Source organism: Danio aesculapii, chromosome 7 (assembly GCF_903798145.1).
Source record: "Danio aesculapii chromosome 7, fDanAes4.1, whole genome shotgun sequence".
In the NCBI taxonomy this organism is placed as follows: Eukaryota; Metazoa; Chordata; class Actinopteri; order Cypriniformes; family Danionidae; genus Danio; species Danio aesculapii.
The window spans coordinates 38,025,029-38,042,785 of NC_079441.1; the positions used below are offsets into that span (position 1 = coordinate 38,025,029).

At 35.6% G+C, this 17,757-nt stretch overlaps 1 protein-coding gene across 1 annotated transcript in view; it reads right to left on the reverse strand.

Moving 5' to 3' along the window:
* Nucleotides 1-2,271: 2,271 nt before the first annotated feature.
* Nucleotides 2,272-17,757, reverse strand: part of ambra1a (autophagy/beclin-1 regulator 1a) — a 116,626-nt gene continuing 101,140 nt past the window's right edge. The window contains 4 exon segments of the mRNA XM_056461872.1: nucleotides 2,272-5,508; nucleotides 9,723-9,809; nucleotides 9,812-9,846; nucleotides 13,667-13,676. Of these exon segments, the coding sequence (XP_056317847.1) occupies nucleotides 4,952-5,508; nucleotides 9,723-9,809; nucleotides 9,812-9,846; nucleotides 13,667-13,676 (689 nt within the window). The 3' untranslated portion in view covers nucleotides 2,272-4,951.

A 17,757-nucleotide genomic window follows, 5' to 3' on the forward strand; every position in this document is an offset into this window, starting at 1 on the left:
TAAGAAGTTGGAAAATGAAGCTTATGTTATTAATCATCTGATTATACTTACCAAGTTTAATATCCATCGATGTAAATTAAGCAACCAGAAACCACTGTTTTTAGTGGTACTTAACTATATATATATATATATATATATATATATATATATATATATATATATATATATATATATATATATATATATATATATATATACCATTAAGCAGAGTACACTCAAAACAGCTGTTAAAACCATATATTTGTTTGACACTTTTAAGTTATTGTGCGTTAGCAAGGCCTAGCATTATTTTTTTGTAATCTATTTCTGTTATTTTATTTTACCTATTGAGTTTTTGTATCTCTATACAAGTTATTTTTAATTACTTTTCATTTTTTGTATACCTCTGGCATTGTTTTGTATGTATCGTTCTTGCATTAATAAAAAATAAGAATAATAATATCTTGACTAGGTCAAAGTCCCTTTCAGGCAAGTCATTTCACTCGGCGGCCATCTTTGAAACACCTCTCAGCATTCTGTCTGAATGGCGAAACATCAAATTCTCCAAAACCGCTCGCCAAGTTTACCATTGAATCTCATATTAGGAATCACCAATGAAATTAAACAACAACTCTTTAGTCTCTTTAGTTTCGTTTCTAAACACCAAAATCACACAAAATCTGCAGAAACTCACGTGTGGTCCGAGCCCCTCCCCCGGAGAATCGTCAGTCTATAGCGATCGATGATTGGCTCCTGTACTAGAAGGCGGGCTTTATTCATTATATAGCGATTGATGATTGGCTCCTGTACTAGTAGGCAGGGCTTTATTCACCATGTTTACGTTACACCTTTTCCCATTCAAAATAGGAGTGACATGTCTTGTGTATTCTATAGGTTGTTTTCAATTACGTGGTTCTGGTGATGTGCGAAATTCAGATGGAGAGAGAGGAAAGTTCGTATTTATTGCAATTTATACCATGTTTCAAAGGAGATATAAATAGAAAATAACCACATATGTTGGGCATGATCCTGGGCCGAGTTTTCCACTGAACTAAATATATTTGCCTGTAATCGAAGCAGTTCATACTGTAGAATTACGTTATAAGAAAAATACTATAGTAAATACTATAGTGTTTGGTAGCAAAGATAGCCTAATTGAATTAAACTCTTGTATTAATTATATTGTTGCTGTGGTACAGCACAACTGTAGTAATAATAAACAAATTATTCGATAGGTTTCAGTTTTCTACGCTATAATCAAATTCACCAGTTTATGCTAACGTTACAGTTTTCATCAGTTTACTATGCTACAGTATTCTGTAGCATTTAATAACAAAGAGTTGTACACAATATACACTTTACTATGTGGTTCAAAAACATGCTTTGTTATAAATTATTATAGTTTTCTTTATTTTTTTTTTTTAAATTAAATAATCTTTATTGGTGCTGTCAAACGAATTATGTTCAAAAAAAGCTTGTACACATGGATGTATTGAAAAAAATGTTTATTACATGCCGACTTTTCTTTCGTTTTTCAGCCAGTTTCTTAAACTTTCTCCCCTTTATGAGCAAAACCTTTGGAAGTCTATAGAAGCTGTTCACATTTCTTATTTTGGCCGATTTAAACCATTATAAACAACATAAAACTGAAATATTTTGATGTTCTGATAGTGATTACTATGAAGAAGAATCACTTCCTGCCCTCCATCTGAATTTCACGTGTCATCAATGACGTCATGTGAAAGCAACCCATTGTATACTCTTTGACTAGGCATGGCTGATATGATTCTGATGGTGTGATAACCATGGATAAAAATACCACAGCATCATGATCTCTAAAATGTTTTCGTTTTAAATGTCTGGGTGCGAAACAAAACCTTTTTCCTCTTTAAACACAATATATTTTGGAGCAGTAAACATGTCAGGCTAAATAATTCAAATGTATCATTTACTTCTGCTGTCTTCGTTAATTTCTAAAACACAGATTTCTTTACAATTCAAAACAACATCTTTGGACATCTTTTCTGCTGGAGATACTGTTGTCCTAAAAAACTCCTAAAAAAATTCTTACACATACTGTAGGAAGGGTATTACTGAAAAATTCGGCTGTTTTAAAACCTTGACTTTCCAAACTGTGGTATACCTTGAAAACGGTTATCGTCCCATGCACATGGCATTGCCACTTACAATTAAAAATAAAATCAAGAGCATCTCCTACTCCACACTAAAATAAAACAACTACATGAGCATAATAATCCTCTTCATTGTCCACACACAAACATTAACACATCATGTTTTTGTGTCATTTTATTCCACTTAAATCACATACAGGATTGCTACTCCAAGTATGCAGCTTTAACATAATGTATATTTTTAAAAGAAAATCATTTAATAACATGGATTTCTAAAACGAACAGAAAAACCAACAAAAGGACAAAAAAAGTAACATGTTAAGTACATAATCCATCATAAGAGCCACTGCTGTAATTTGTCTCCGTCTTGCAGCAAAAGAGAAATTAAGAGAGTTTGTTCTTATAGAAAGAGCACTAGGATGTCGATTTTTTTTTTAGGCCAGTGAGCTGCGAGGTTACACAGTTCACCAAAGCAGCGGGTTCAGGAGACGCTGCCAGACATTCATTTTCAAGATAAATTGGTTTGCCAAAAGAAGCAGAGAGAGTGCCTCCATATTAATGCAGAACATAATGCATTAGTCTGTGAATAAGAAAAACCTCGCATAAACATTCATTCCGCCATCCCAGTGCAGTACTACTGTATGTGTACCAGAGCACTGGCCAGCATTCAACACTGAAAACCCCCCATTCCTAAGGTCACGAATCAACAAAAGAAACACTTAAGCAGCTCAGACGTTATGTGGTTATTTTATGTGGATAAACCCAAAAAATATGCTTTGAAATCTGAAATTCAAAAGGCATAGCAACAATCGTCAAGGTTCAACGGACAGACTCTCTGAACACAACACACCTCAAACCTGTTTTCTGAGAGTGCAGAAGCAGGGAAATGAAAGAGAAGGATGCAACACAAATGTTGTCAGGTGTCTGCTTAACTTTCAGCAGGCTTTTGAAAATCTACAGTAGCTGACAGAACTAGGATAGCGTTTCTCACACACATGTCTGTCAGACTTCACCGCTTCCCCATAGAGGCTCTGTGTGTGTGAGGTTTATCACACTGCGTCAAGAAGCACTTTACTGTAAACAGGGAAGGGAAGACCTTTTCAATGAGAAGTCTTTCTGGTTTGTATTTGGGGCAAAGCGTGATAATTGAGGGGTTTCCGTGGTAACAGTGAGTGCAAAAACGACTGACTCTACCACACGGAAGGATGGGGGTGCGGATGGGCACAACATCTTAAAGCAACCGTTCAGGAAAATAGGAAAATTTACTCAGCATTTGCTCACCCTCAAACCAGTGTGAGGTTTTTTCTAGGTTGAATATGAAAAGTTCAGATGCAAAAACCTCTAAGTGCCATCTGTAATTTTCTTCTACAATCTACATTTTTTCAGCCTCTTATGTTTATGTTCAGTTATCTCATGTTAAAAGAGATGGAAATAATCTATGTTTGATATAAAAGTGAAACAACTGAATCAACACACAGGAGGCTGACAAAAAATCTAATATTAGAAGAAGATTTCAAATGGCACTTAGAGGTTTGAACTCTTCGCATGTTGAAATGTTGGAAAAGGGAAGCCACTGACATTCATAGTATGAACAAAACATCAATAGCTACTCATTTGAAACATCCATCAAGATCTCTTCTTTTGTGTTCAGCAGAAGAACGATATTTAAACAGGTTTGGACCAATGGAGGGTGAGGAAATGATGTTTCATGTTTTGGGTGATAGTCAGATAGGGATAGTCAACACAAGCCGACCCTTACTAACCCTTCTCACTTTCTTTCTTCGGAGGAAGATAGAAGAAATTCTGAAGAATGTTTATAAAATCTACATCGTGACATACTTCAGTGACCACTGACTTCCAATGTATGGATGAAAAAAGAAAGACATGAGATTTAAGACCTAAAAATGACAGCAGCATATTGATTTTGGGTGTACTATGCAGTTAACTGAACAGAATAAACTGTAGAAAATCTAAAACCTTTAAACAAAGACTAATAACAAAGAAAAATATAACTTAAAACACAAAATAAATCAAGGTGGGCTTTCAACTTCATAAAAATTCTCCATATAACCATTTGACCTTTCTTTTTTTTTTACCAGTGACCTTACACATCTGAACTAATCAACAGCAACATATGCAAACCGTTCAGAAAGTGACATGATTTTGTAACTTCAGCTACAAGGCTGATATAATTTTACGTTTGTGGTCAGAACAGCGGACTCCAATGGCATCTCAAATGTTGGGATGTAGAAGAACAGAACGTCTTGTAGAAACCGATTTAACTGCAAAGTGATGATCATCTCTCTTCCCACTCACACACACTCTTAGAAATAAAGGTACATGAGCTGTCACTGGGGTGGTACCTTTTTTAAAAGGTACACATTTGTTCTTAAAGGGTTCATATTGGTACCACAAAAGTATTTATTAGTACCTAAATATTTTAATAGGAACTATTTTGTACTTTTTAGGTACTAATATGTACCCTTGAGGTTTTAATTTGAAAAGGCACCACCCCAGTGACTGCTCGCGTACTTTCATTTCTGAGAGTGCACATACATACACACATCATTCTGCATGTGCCTCTATATGCACACATCATGATGGACAACAGGCAGTCAAACACGATTATTGGGAAATTCACCAAAAAGTGGAATGTTCGTGGCCAGGAAACTCCTACTTTATTTTCTGTCTTTCATTATTGACTAATCTCTGTCAAAGTAGATGCGAAATATGAACAGTGATGAGGCAACCAAAGAGGAACATGAGGGGTGAATGCAAATATCACCTTCTCTCTTCTTGATTGATTTCAAATATGGATTTCTCCTAAAACTGCAGGCCTTTCACCGCCCGTATTCATCTCCAAGATAACTACTATCGCTGTTGCTGTAGTTACTGTTATTCACTGGTGAAAGAGACGGCGAGGATGAGAGTAAAGATGGAGGGAGAGACGCAAAGTCTTGAAAGTCTTCTCCCTCCAGGACGCTGTCTGCTCCCATTGAAGAGGAAGGACCGTTTGCATCGACAGCAGATGAGAAAAGAGGAGAAAACTCCGGTGTAAAGAAGGATGTGTGCAGTCTTTCCGGTTCTGTGAGGTCTATGTCTGAGCCTTGAGCTGTGTTGCCATGAAAGCCTAATGTATTAGTGAGGACGCGCGAATACGAAGCTGCAGCTAAAGACTCCGGAGCACCAGAAGAAGGACCAGGGATTGGGCTTAAACAAGTACGATTTTGTGCATCCGCTCCTGTCTGGGAGCCTCGGTGGATGCGGTGGCTGACGATGATATTGTTGCCAAAGCTGCCCATGGACGCCATTGTGGTGCTCTGCTCACGCTGGACAACCGCAGTCATGCCTCCCTCAGCCATTAACCTTCGGATACGAGAAACATATTCAGCCTGACCTGAGAGACAGAGAGAGGGAGAGGGAGAGAATATGACTATTGAGTTCTTCAAGAAATACCAGAGCGCAGGGTAAACAGTCCGACTTGCTTTCTGGGATCAATAAACTTTAGTAGGAAGGAACAAAGTAATAAGGCTGGCCTTTAGGAGAAAAAGTGAAATTGAGAGCTTACAAAACACGAAGAGTTGCGGGCTGTGTTGACAGCAAACTGTTTGGTGCTGGTGGGAGATTTATGTCTTGGCAGTGTTTTACACAAATCAAATGGCTTCTAAACAGCTGTTCCCGAGCAGGTTTACAGCCTGGACACATGCTGTATGGGTCTAATATATAACAGGAAGGTGAGGTGAAATTAAAACGCCACGATTGACTCTAAATTATTCACTGTTTGTGCTTACTCTATTCTTTGATCCTCACGTTAGGGCGCTTTGGATCAAGTACAGTTATTGTGAGTGTTTCAGAAGTTTGCATCAGCATCAACAAGCCTTTCAAGTGTCTGCTTTCTTTTGCAATGGTTGAAATTCTGCACTGATGTTGTTATTTCTCCTGCATTCGTTTTCTGAATGCAAGTGGCTGTGATGCAATGTGCTAATGTACAATGGAACAGCGCTTTGACTGGGAACATTTGCTGCTGTCCAAATGTCAGCGTGGTTTTGATTCAAACTAGGGCTGTGTGATAAAACACATAATATCACAGCTTTCCTTTAATAAAACGATGACACTTGTTCAAGATGATGTTCATGCTTCAAAGAGGAACTAAAAGGCGCTGCTTGTTTGTGCCCCATGGACTGCTTATCTGTTTGGGCCCAACAGCACCAATTTCGGCTTGGTTACATGCGGATCGGTCTCGAATCGATCGCTCAAAGAGAAGCACTGAAAACATAAATGTCTCAGTGATTTCGTTTAAAGCCATGGAACAGCGCTGACATTCTCAACGGCAGGAAAAACACTGTGCCATGAATGATCCATTTAAGGCTATTTACCATGGATTTCCTGTAGTACCAGCAACTGCACCATGGTATTGTGGCAGGATTGGGAAATATACATATGAATTGTATTGTGTTACTACATGTACTGAGTGTACTGTATTAAAGGATTAATGGAATATAATTACAGTAATTGTTGTTATTAAGCGTGTGCTGTACTAAGCATGTGTGCATTTGTATTTAAAATCAATGTGTTCAGGCTGCAGATTTGTGGAATGTTCATCCGGTTGATGTGTTCGTCATGTTCTAAGTAGCTTTTAATTAACAATTAACTGTCTGCTTATTACCACTCACTCAGGAGCAAAAAAATCTGTCTTTAAGACTGATGCACATACAGATTTGACATTAATATTAATGATCAAAACTGACTTGCTGACAAGTAAGAACTCAAAAGTGTTACTATTATTAATATAATGCAATTACACACAGCAGAGTTAAAAGCATGTGCTTCTATCTCCTTCATAGGAAGGCAGCATTCTGATGACTGCTTTTAGGGGACAGTTGATTGCAAACTATATATATTCATATAGGTGCTGATTGCATGATAACACGGTATGCTCACTCCCATTTGTATCCAAGGCAAATCATCAGCATTCAAATTATTCCCCAACATACATTTCCTTGAGCTGACACTATCATCTATGGCTAAAATGATTTGCATGCTGGTTCACTTCCATAATTAGTTGGTTTCCAATTGAGACATAAATCTAACCTCAGTTCTACTGCAACTCTGGTTTAGTACAGTTTTTCACTCCATTTTTTTCATGACAGTTTTCACAGTAACAATTTAATATGTAAACTGCTTTTTTTACTCTAATAACATTCCAGTACTGATTCAAAAAAATCCACCAAGATTAAAACAACTGTGGTGCATAAATTGGCTTTTGTTTAATTTGAATGCTTTTTCTTTGCAGGTATTCTTTGCAGGAATCCTAAGGAAATTTCAATACCTTTCTAAGACTTACCAATACCTTCTCAGATTATTTGAAGACCTCATCGCCACTTCAAGTTTTAATCAGTATCAAACCTTTAACTTAATAAACAGTTGTTTATAAACAGTTGTACTTCAATAAATGAATGAAGCACAACTGTGCAACAGAACTCAGATAAGCTCAGAAGAAACAAACCTTGAAAGAATAAATTACCCGGTTGTTTTCAGTTACAGGTTTCAGCCACTGTTTAAACTCGTCTTTCTCAAACCAGGAGTATGCAAACTTGCATTATCCCATTTTGCTGTCTGTTTTACTGTAGATCAGGGCTATTCAAATAGTTTGTCATGGGGGCCAGTTCATGAAAAGCATCCAAAATGAGGGGCCGGAGAGATATGACTTGCAATACGAGTGATGACACAAGAGCATATAAGAGCCCATATGTTGTATTTTTGCTCCTTAAGACACTCACATTTTATTTTTCTACATTAAAATGTTAATATATTGTATTTTAAAACTACATAATATCAGTGCATTGTACAATGTTGCTTTTTTTTTTTTTTTTTTACACACATTCAAATGTATTTCAGAGCACAACAAAACTGCTTAAGTAGGCTTCTTCTACATTCAGACACATTCATATGTTATGTTTTGAACTGCATAACAACGATTATAGATTTTGGTTGTACAATTATAGTCTGAAGAGTAATCATGGTTTCACAGTTATCACGTCTAATGTAAATATAAGCTTTATATTAGCTAAGTATTTAAATGAACTGTTGTTATCATCTGTGTCCATACATACATAATCATTTTAATAATTTGTAATAATTCGTCTAACATATCTGTTGTTTACATTGCACTGAAAGCCACGCACATCTCTCACTGCTACATAGTGAAATGTTTTCTACTCGTGCGTCTGAAAGGCGCAAGCGAATAGCTCTGCTTGCATACGCATATTGGCATATATTCTAATATTGGAAAAGACGCAATATTTGATATAAGCTAGGAACTTTAAACTAGCGCACAGGTGGCATAACTTTATTTAGTTGCAGCAGTTTCGTTCCGTGCAACAGAAATGTGGCATTGAGAAGCCTTTAAGCTTAAGTATCCAAATGTTTTTGGCTGCTCGCACCACTGCACAGCCTTTATCTGCAGCCCATGCTGTATTGAACAGACGCACATCACTTCATAACAATAGCGACCGTTTTTCGACTGAACTAAATTTATTTTTGATGTCTTGGTCACTCTATTTGGAGGGCTGAAACAAATTGCCAATTTGAATAGCCCTGCCCTATGGTTTCGCTACATGTGGAGAGTGTCACATCACCTTCCCGCGTTTGTCGCAAATTACTTGACATCACCCGGACAGAGGAGCTTGGCCGGACACACCCAGCCCGAACCAATCTAGGAAAATGAATATATTTATGTTTTTTTGGAGTCAGAAACTTGAACCAAAACTTGAACAACACCTGAAGAAAATTTAAGACTTCGTAAAAAGGGATTAAGACTTTTTAATACTTTTAAGGACCTTAATTTAATTTTCTCATAATTAATTGATCAACTTTTAATACTTTTTAAGACCCCTCGGACACCTTGCTTTGACATGAAAAAAAACACTCTTTCCTAACTCTAAATTGATCCCAGCAACAAAAAACTTATAAGTAGAGGTAAATGATACTGTAAAATAGGAAAGTTGTTTATCATTTTATTCGTGCTCATAAAACTAATCCTGACTGGCCAACAGCTCCAGGATCAAAATCTATATCCAGAGTATATACAGGAATCAAAGATTGAATTTCAATACTTTTTAAGACCTTTTTTAAGACTCTTTGCATACATTTTAAGACCTCATCACCTCTTCAGGTTTCAACCAGTAACATTGCAGACATTTTAATATGCTGTATATTTACTAAATACTGATTGCAAGAAACAAATCCTAAACTAAAACTGTATTTATATACTAAATAAAAATGTTAATCCAGCAGCTGGCACCTTTACAACAGCAGGAATAACAGTTTTTCCCTGGTTACTGCATGAAAACAAAGCAGCGTTATGTCAAATCTAGCAGGATTTGTTTTTGATCTCAAAAACTACACAGCATCCCAATATTCAAAGAATAAATTCAGGCAAACTTTAGCATACTGATACAAAGTTTATATCTTGTAAAATAGCATTTAAGACTTTAAATACTTTTTAAGGACCTTAAATATACCTACAAAGAATTGATAAATTTTTAATACTTTTTAAGACCCCGCTGACACCCTGATATCACATGTTTATTGGTTTTAACTATTGGTTACCTGTGCTGTCTGTGCTGGGTTCGCTGGGATCTGACCCTTCCTCTTCCTGAGGCCGGCTGTGGGGCGGCGTCTCTGGAACCACCTCGATCCAGAATCCTCTGGCAAAGTCCCAAATCCAGAGAGTCTATGGCTGACGAGAGAATTACAACTTCAGAATTTTTAAAAGACTCCATTTGCTTTTTGATCAATCAATCAATCAATCAATCAATCAATCGGTCTAACTATCCATCAATAGGTCTATCTATCTATCAATCGGTCTATCTATCCATCCATCCATCCATCCATCCATCTATATCTATAGATCTATCTAGCAATCAATCTATATATCTGTCTGTCTATCTGTCTGTCTGTCTGTCTGTCTGTCTGTCTAGCAATCAATCAATCAATCAATCAATCCATTCATTCATCTATCTAGAAAAACTAAAAATATGCTTATGCAAAAAAAGGTGTTTGCTAAATGACTAAATGTTGGGGAAAAACACTGAAAAATACAGTCATGGAAGTTTGATATTTTTGAGTTTTGTATTTATATTTTGAAGAAAATGGTATTGTTAAGATTAAACTGATGTTGCACTACTGAATAAATGAAAGCTTACATTATGTTTTTGTTTAGTACCAGTTCTTCATTCTCAAACTGATACAGAATGATGTGGCAGTACAGTCCTTTCAATATTACTGCTTTTGCATTGCTTGTGTTTTACATTTACATTTTCCCGTCTGACTGTAAATCAGATGAATGAGCAAACAAAAATATTTTCCAGTAAGAAATGCAAAACAAGATATTGTCATTTATGAATAATGGAGAGGAAATCTCTTCATCTCAGTATGGGGTATTATCAGTGTCTTCTACCTCTAGACAGAATCTACCTTGCATTAACTATAGAGAAAATGTTAGAGGCCATGTTAGGTTTACATGTAAAAATACAAAGCTTTTTCAAACAATACGAATGACAAAATATGATTAAAAAAAACCTTTGTAATTACCAATTCAGTTCATTCAAAGTGGTTAGACTAATTGGACTTGCTGTGACAAATACCTTTTGCCTTTTAAGCTTATCTCAGCTGGCAGGCTGAACTTCCTGTTTTAAAGTGTCTTTAATGTGATTGAATATTCTCTTTTTACCAAACAGCACTCATGGTTCAGGGTCACTAATTTCCAATATGAATGTTCATTATGCTGCTTATTGTGCACACAATTGTGCGTGTCAAGCTCTTGCTTGCCTCATTCGAGTTCATCCCTCACTGGTCATTTCTGCAAAATAAATCACCTCAGTCATTTGGACCCAATATAACCAAATTCTGCAGATCACTGGTGGCCAAGACCAATGGGAGGACACTAATGCTAGCTGGTCCTTGTTTTCCATCACTTTAAGTGCCTTTAACAAATGCTGAGCGCAAAATGCAAAATGGAGGACACACATTTTCCATTTACAAACGTGTATTTAATCAGAACATTGTTCCTGTCTGCTACTGCAAAATATGAAATTGTAAGGAAGCTAGTTACAAACCTTCAGTCAAAACTGTAAAATTGAATAAATGGATTTATATTTAATTCACCAGATTTATAATTGTTACAGTGTTATAATTGTTTAAAAAACACTTTATTTTAAGGTGTCATTGTTACAAATGTTCTGTGTACTTACTGTAACAATTACAACTAATTATGCAGAATTAAGCACATTCTTTTATTAATTCTTATTGTCTTCTTGAATCTGAGGTTTGATTTATGGGTTGTGTGCATATTAAAAGCAATGTTATTAGTATAGGGCATTTTTTTATTGTCGTAGTCAAGTAAAGGATTAACTTTTTTGTGTATTGTGTTTGTACAGCACTCTGTTAAACATTTGCTGTATTAATATGTGCTTTATATAAAAAGTGAACATTGAAGTGAACATTGTAATCCTAACCATAAAGTACATGTAGTTAATTAATATTACTTGGTAGTGACAGTAAATTGAGTTACACTAAAACAAAGACAGGATAAAACAAAGTGTGAGCTATACTTTTATTTAATAAAGATTAATTCAATTGATTACAAATGAAAAGAAAAATCAATTATAAGATAATAATAATAATAATAATAATTATTATTATTATTTACATTTATATAGTGCTTTTCAGGACACTCAAAGCGGTTTTACACATTGGGGGAATCTCCTCATCCACCACCAGTGTGCAGCATTGGCAGATACCCCTTGGCAGCCATATTGCGCCAGACCGCACACCACCCACCAGCTGATTGGTGGAGAGGAGAGAGAGTGATGAAGATAATTATGGTATGGGGATGGTTAGGAGGCCATGATGGACAGAAGCCAGTGGGAAAATTTGGCCAGGATGCCGGGGTTAAATCCCTACTCTTTTTCCAAGGACATCCTGGGATTTTTAATAACCACAGAGAGCCAGAACTTTGGTTTCATGTCTCATCCGAAAGACAACACACAGTGAGCAGTATAGAGACCCTGTCATTATACTGGGGCATTAGGACTCACACAGACCACAGGTTGGGCGCCCCCTGCTGGTCTCAAGATATAAGTTAAAAGATATTTGTAACGAGAATTTATTCTTTAAATAAATGTATTCCTGTTTTATTATTGTCATCAAAAAATCATAAAAACATTTTCACATAAGCATTAAGCAGCTTTTGTCAACAGTTATAATAATACTTATTTTGTGGATCCATTTAATATATTAGAATGAATAGAACTCTTTACTGAAAATTCAGTACTGAAATTAAACAAATTATATTTCATAAAAATAATATTAAAATGGACTTTAACTGCATTTTTCAAAGAAATCCTTAAGAATCAAAGAAAGCAAAGAATTGCAGTCACAGTGAACCTGAAGTCTTTATGTAACATTTTTACTTAAATATACTTTTGATTGTACCAATAAAAGTTGTCAAAAGGTTAGTTGCGATTATTATATAGTATTAAATAGACAAAGTTTATGTTTCCCCACAGTTTTACACTTCTTGAATTACTCTAGTGACGGAAATAAAAAAGATAAAGTGTCAGCTTATTAGAAAGCAAATCTTTTTTCCAAATACAGCATAAAACACAAAGCCTTCAAAAAATAAGTGTGACTGAGCCAATGGCACCCTGCGTGCAGCCTTATTATCGCGTCAGCATTTTTGGTTCATACACATCTAATGACCAAGCCAATATCAGCCCGCTCGAGACAATTAAATGGCTCAGCGTGGAGCATCTCCTCATGGGGTTTGTGCTGAACAATGAAAAAGCAATCTCTCTGCATCGACTGCACCTACAGGCTTCTGTAAGGAAGACATTTTTCTATGGAGCGAAGAGAGTCTTTGAGCTATATATTAATTATTTATCTAATACATAACATCTGTTATGCCTCCAATATAGTGACTGTGTAGGTGTGTGTGTGTATATAGAAAGGAATAATTTCTGTTCTTTAATAAAACAATAGGAACATTAATGCTTATCTGTCAGCCAGTTTGCTTAGCACTTAAACTGCTCAAGAACCCCATCAATGTCATAATAGAAAATAAAGGATTTACTCTTCTGAGAACACAGTGCTTCAAGAGAGTGTTTTGACAGACAGTAAATCCCCTTAGTCACTGAGTCAGTGGATATCAAAAACACTAGATATACAACACATATGAATCATCTGTTTTCAATAGCAAATACATAAGTTAACTTCATATTTGATGGTTTTTTATGATTTTATGAAGAGCTTAGGTTTAGTAATTTTACTTTTACTGCACTTTTATGAAAATTAGAGGAGTAAATATCAGGCTAAAATTTGTATCCGCTTGTTAAGTGTGGCGTTTCGCGAAGCAGCTTCCAGGTCCAAGCGCTATATCAAAGTGTATGGGGAGACAAGTGGTAATAATAAACTTTTACAAAGCACTGTAATACTTTTGAAAATCACAATTGCAATATATATATATACACAGACTTGTGCAAAAGTTTGGCCACCGCTCTGTGGCTGCATAACTATGTGTTCTTTATTTATAAGAGGAGATCACAGTGAAATGCCATTCAGTTAGAGAAAGCTAGATAATGTCATGTTTTTCAGACAGAAATACGCAGTGTAGCAGTATTGAGATGTGTGAAATTAAATAGTTGTGCTATTTATTGCTATTTATTGTGTCCTTATTGTGAACCTGAAAGTAGCAACATGGGAACCTCAAAACAGCTTTCTAATGACCTAAAAAAAGGATAATTCACCAACATGAATTAGGAGGATACAAAAAGCTATCACAAAGGTTTAAAGTCTCTATCTCCACAGTCAGAAATATAGTAAGAAAATGGAAGGCCTCAGGAACAGAGTTAGAATGGTTAGGATGGTCACAAACAAAACCAAAGACCACCTCCAAAGAGAGTTAAAGGTTGCATGGATTCCCCCAGTATCAGCAGATTTTGAAGATCAATATTCTGGAATTAGTCAAGAGACTGAAGTTACTTCAGGGTTGGATGTATCAGCTAGAAAATGACTCAAAGCAAAGTTCTAGATCTACCAAGGAACTCAAGCTCAGACAAGATGTTCTAGAATGGCCACTAGAATAGAATGGCGGTTCATGCTCGGCACCCATCAAATCTGACTGAACTGGAGAAATATTGCAAGAAAGAAAGGCCCAAAATGTTTTCAGCAAGAATTTAGGGACTTAAACTTGACGTTAAGAAGCATCTACAGGCTGTTATTTTAACAAAAGGTGGCTGTACAAAAGATTCATGTCATTATTCTGTTGGGGTGGCCAAATTTTTGCACCTGTCTGTTTTTGTTAAGACTTAAATTACACTGCATCTGCTGATTAAATGAATGTTATGTCAGAACTGAAATGTTGCCTTTTCCCTAGGGTATAAAATATATGGCTATGGCTTGCAGTTACGAAAATGATCAGGGGTGGCCAAACATTTGCATAAGACACGCCTATATATCCACGCCTAATATCCGATAGCCAGAAAGTGATTCATTTTTCATAAATTGTTAAAATATTGGTGTGTATGATGCAGCATGTTCAGAGACTGTTGTGTACACCATGATTTAAAAAAAAATCACTTTAATGTGAGATATGAAAAAAAAACAAGTAGCGGCTTAGACACGGAAACAGTATTTCACATGTCAGGACTTAACAAGCAGAGACTGTGTTGTATTAACTCAAGTGACTTGGGTTTCGACTATCCATTCACATGCTTCAAACTTCGTTGTGATAATTGTAAGGATGTGCTAAGCAAATGTTAGAATATTAAAACAGGCTAGCAAAAATATAAATAAAAATCTTCTCTCTCTTTCCCTAATCCCCCACTACTCTAGTGAGAATTAGTATTCTTCTAACAAAGTCAGAAACTTGTACTAGCAGCATATATTGTAAGTATTGTCTCTTTATGATGAATCACTTTATGACTTCCTCATTTGTATAAAGCCGTCTGTCAAATGACTAAATTTAAATCTCTATACATATGCATGCAGGCATTTTTCTGTGTTCAGGAAAAGAGTTAAAGGAAGCTGAGAGAAAGGAGGGAGGAGAGATTATGAAAACTCTCCTGACCTTTGGCTGGTATTCTGTTATGACAGCTGAAGCTGATTCTCTGTAAAGGAGAGTTGAGGTGTCTACACGTCAAGAAGTGCGATAATGAGACTGGCCACCGTCTGCCTGTCTTTCTAATCTTTGACCACTGAAGTATGATTGGGTGCTTGCTGGTGAGAAAGTTTTAATGCCAAATCAAACCCCAACAATAAAACACAACAATTGCTTTGCATTAAAATCAGAACATTCAAGTGTGATATTCCTGAAAGTCGCCTGCCTATACACCACACAACCTTCTAAGCATTAAACGTCCCATGAAATTAAATGATGATAGATCAGTATTGTTCGTTTGTAAAATTTCTATAAGCTAGAGTGCTCCAAAACGGTGACAAAATTCATGTTTAGAAGATATAAAACTGATAAACATGTAAAGCTTGTAGTTTGTCACTTCTGCCTAAATCAATCAATGGTTTTATTCACGTCACCTCGAACTTCAGTTTCTCATCAAATCTTGACCAATCAAATGCTCTCTAGTGTCTGACATGCCCCGCCCTCTTCAAAAGGCTTCTCATTTGCTTTTTATTTGATGCACTGGAGCTCAACTACTCTCACTGTGTGTTCTCAGCTGTGATAAAACAAAACGCTATTGGCTGTTTTTAAAGAAGGGGGTGGAGCTACTCTATGTCCCGCCCTCTCTTTGTGTTTTAGTTGAGGTTATTTATCAAACATTAAATAAAAAAGCATACTTCAAAGCACTTCACAGAACCTTTAAATCAATGTCAGATTGGTGTTTACTCCACGCAACTTTCTGTGGTGACTGATTTCAGTTCTGTTTAAAACATGTTTCAAATTACTTCCCTTTGATTTCAAAGAGGTCAGTTTTTAATTTGCTAAATATCTCTGCATCTGTGTCTCTCTTTATTTTAGAGACATGGCAATCGTCACTCGTGAATCAATTTACTATTTTTTGGATTTAAATAACATTATACTCCCATTATCTTGAATATTCCAGTTACAATTATCAGAGGACCATAAAAAATATTACTGAAAATAACAGTTTAGGATTGCTAAATGAAGGAGAAGCATGATTTGGACATTTACTTGATTTAATGCGCAGCCAATAAAATGGACTGAATTTCCTTCAAAGCAAAATGACATGATTTAAAGATGAACTCAAGTAATGTTTGTTTATTTCACTAATCCAAATACGGCATGTTACAGTTTACATTTTCATCGCCATTATTTAGCAGTTTGTTCTGTATTTTTTGTTAAAATCTTGTTAACAGGATAGCTCTCAATATTTTATTTATTTACTCAACATTAACTCACCCTTAAGAAAATTCTAAACCAGTTTTTCTTCTGTTGAACAGCCAAGACTATTTTGAAGAATGTTGGAAACCAGACAGTTGATTGCAGCCATTGATTTTAAACAGAGAAAGTCAATGGGTTCAACTCAATGATCAATCATTTTGGCTAGCAACATTCTTCAAAATCTAAATCTTTCATGTTCAACAGAAGAAAGAAAGTTGTCCAAGTTTGAGTAAATGATTACAGTTTTTATTTTTGGGTAAACTATCCCTTTAATTTATATATTTTTCTGTCTATTAATGTACACAAACAAACAAGAGGACCCCGAGGTCCTCTTTTTCACACTCTATGGCAAGAGAATGGTGAATCTCTGCATTTCGTTTCTACTGTCGCTGGGGATGCTTGTTTGGACATTTTATTTTCAGTTTGACTCATTCTGTTTGGATTGGTATGCTTGTTTTACTCAGATAAAGTAATGTTCATCAATCAGAGGCCATATAGAAAAGGTATTATTGTTAGTAGTAGTATGATTATTACTAACTGGTTTCAAATTGTGAAGCACAGATTCATTTAATCAGAGGTTATATACAGAAATTACCATGTGGGATAAATCAATACCGAAAAAAAAAAAAGTTCCTTAGCAAGAAGTCAGCACAGAACAATGAAGAAAAATATATAAAAAAATAAACTACACCCTAAATTACATATAAAAAGTTCAATTGTAATAATACTTGACAATTTTAGTTTTCACTATATTTGATAATATTAAAAGAAATCAGTCTTAGTGAGCTTAACAGATTTCTTTCAAAGACATCTAAAAATCTAAATAACCTCAAACTTTTAAATGGTTGTACTTCACACATTATGGTACCTTAGTAAAACCTACTACAGTATAACACCTGGTTTTGCTCTGCTCATTGCTTTTTGCTATATTATGATCTACATATGAGGGCACAAAAGACAGGCTATTGACATCCAATCTAAAAAAAAGGACAGGTGAAGCAAATTCATATTTAGGAGGAAAATTATGTACCATTCATCAGTAAAACACGACCATGAAGAAAGAAGTGGAAGATAGAAACCAAATCTCTATAAGGCAAAAACAACACCAAAAAAACAATAACCAAACAAACAATGTGTATATTTAAATCTCCACACATGAACTAAACATCATAAAATGGCCACCTGGAGTTTCTTAATCTCTCTCTCTGAATGCTAATGCGAGGCATA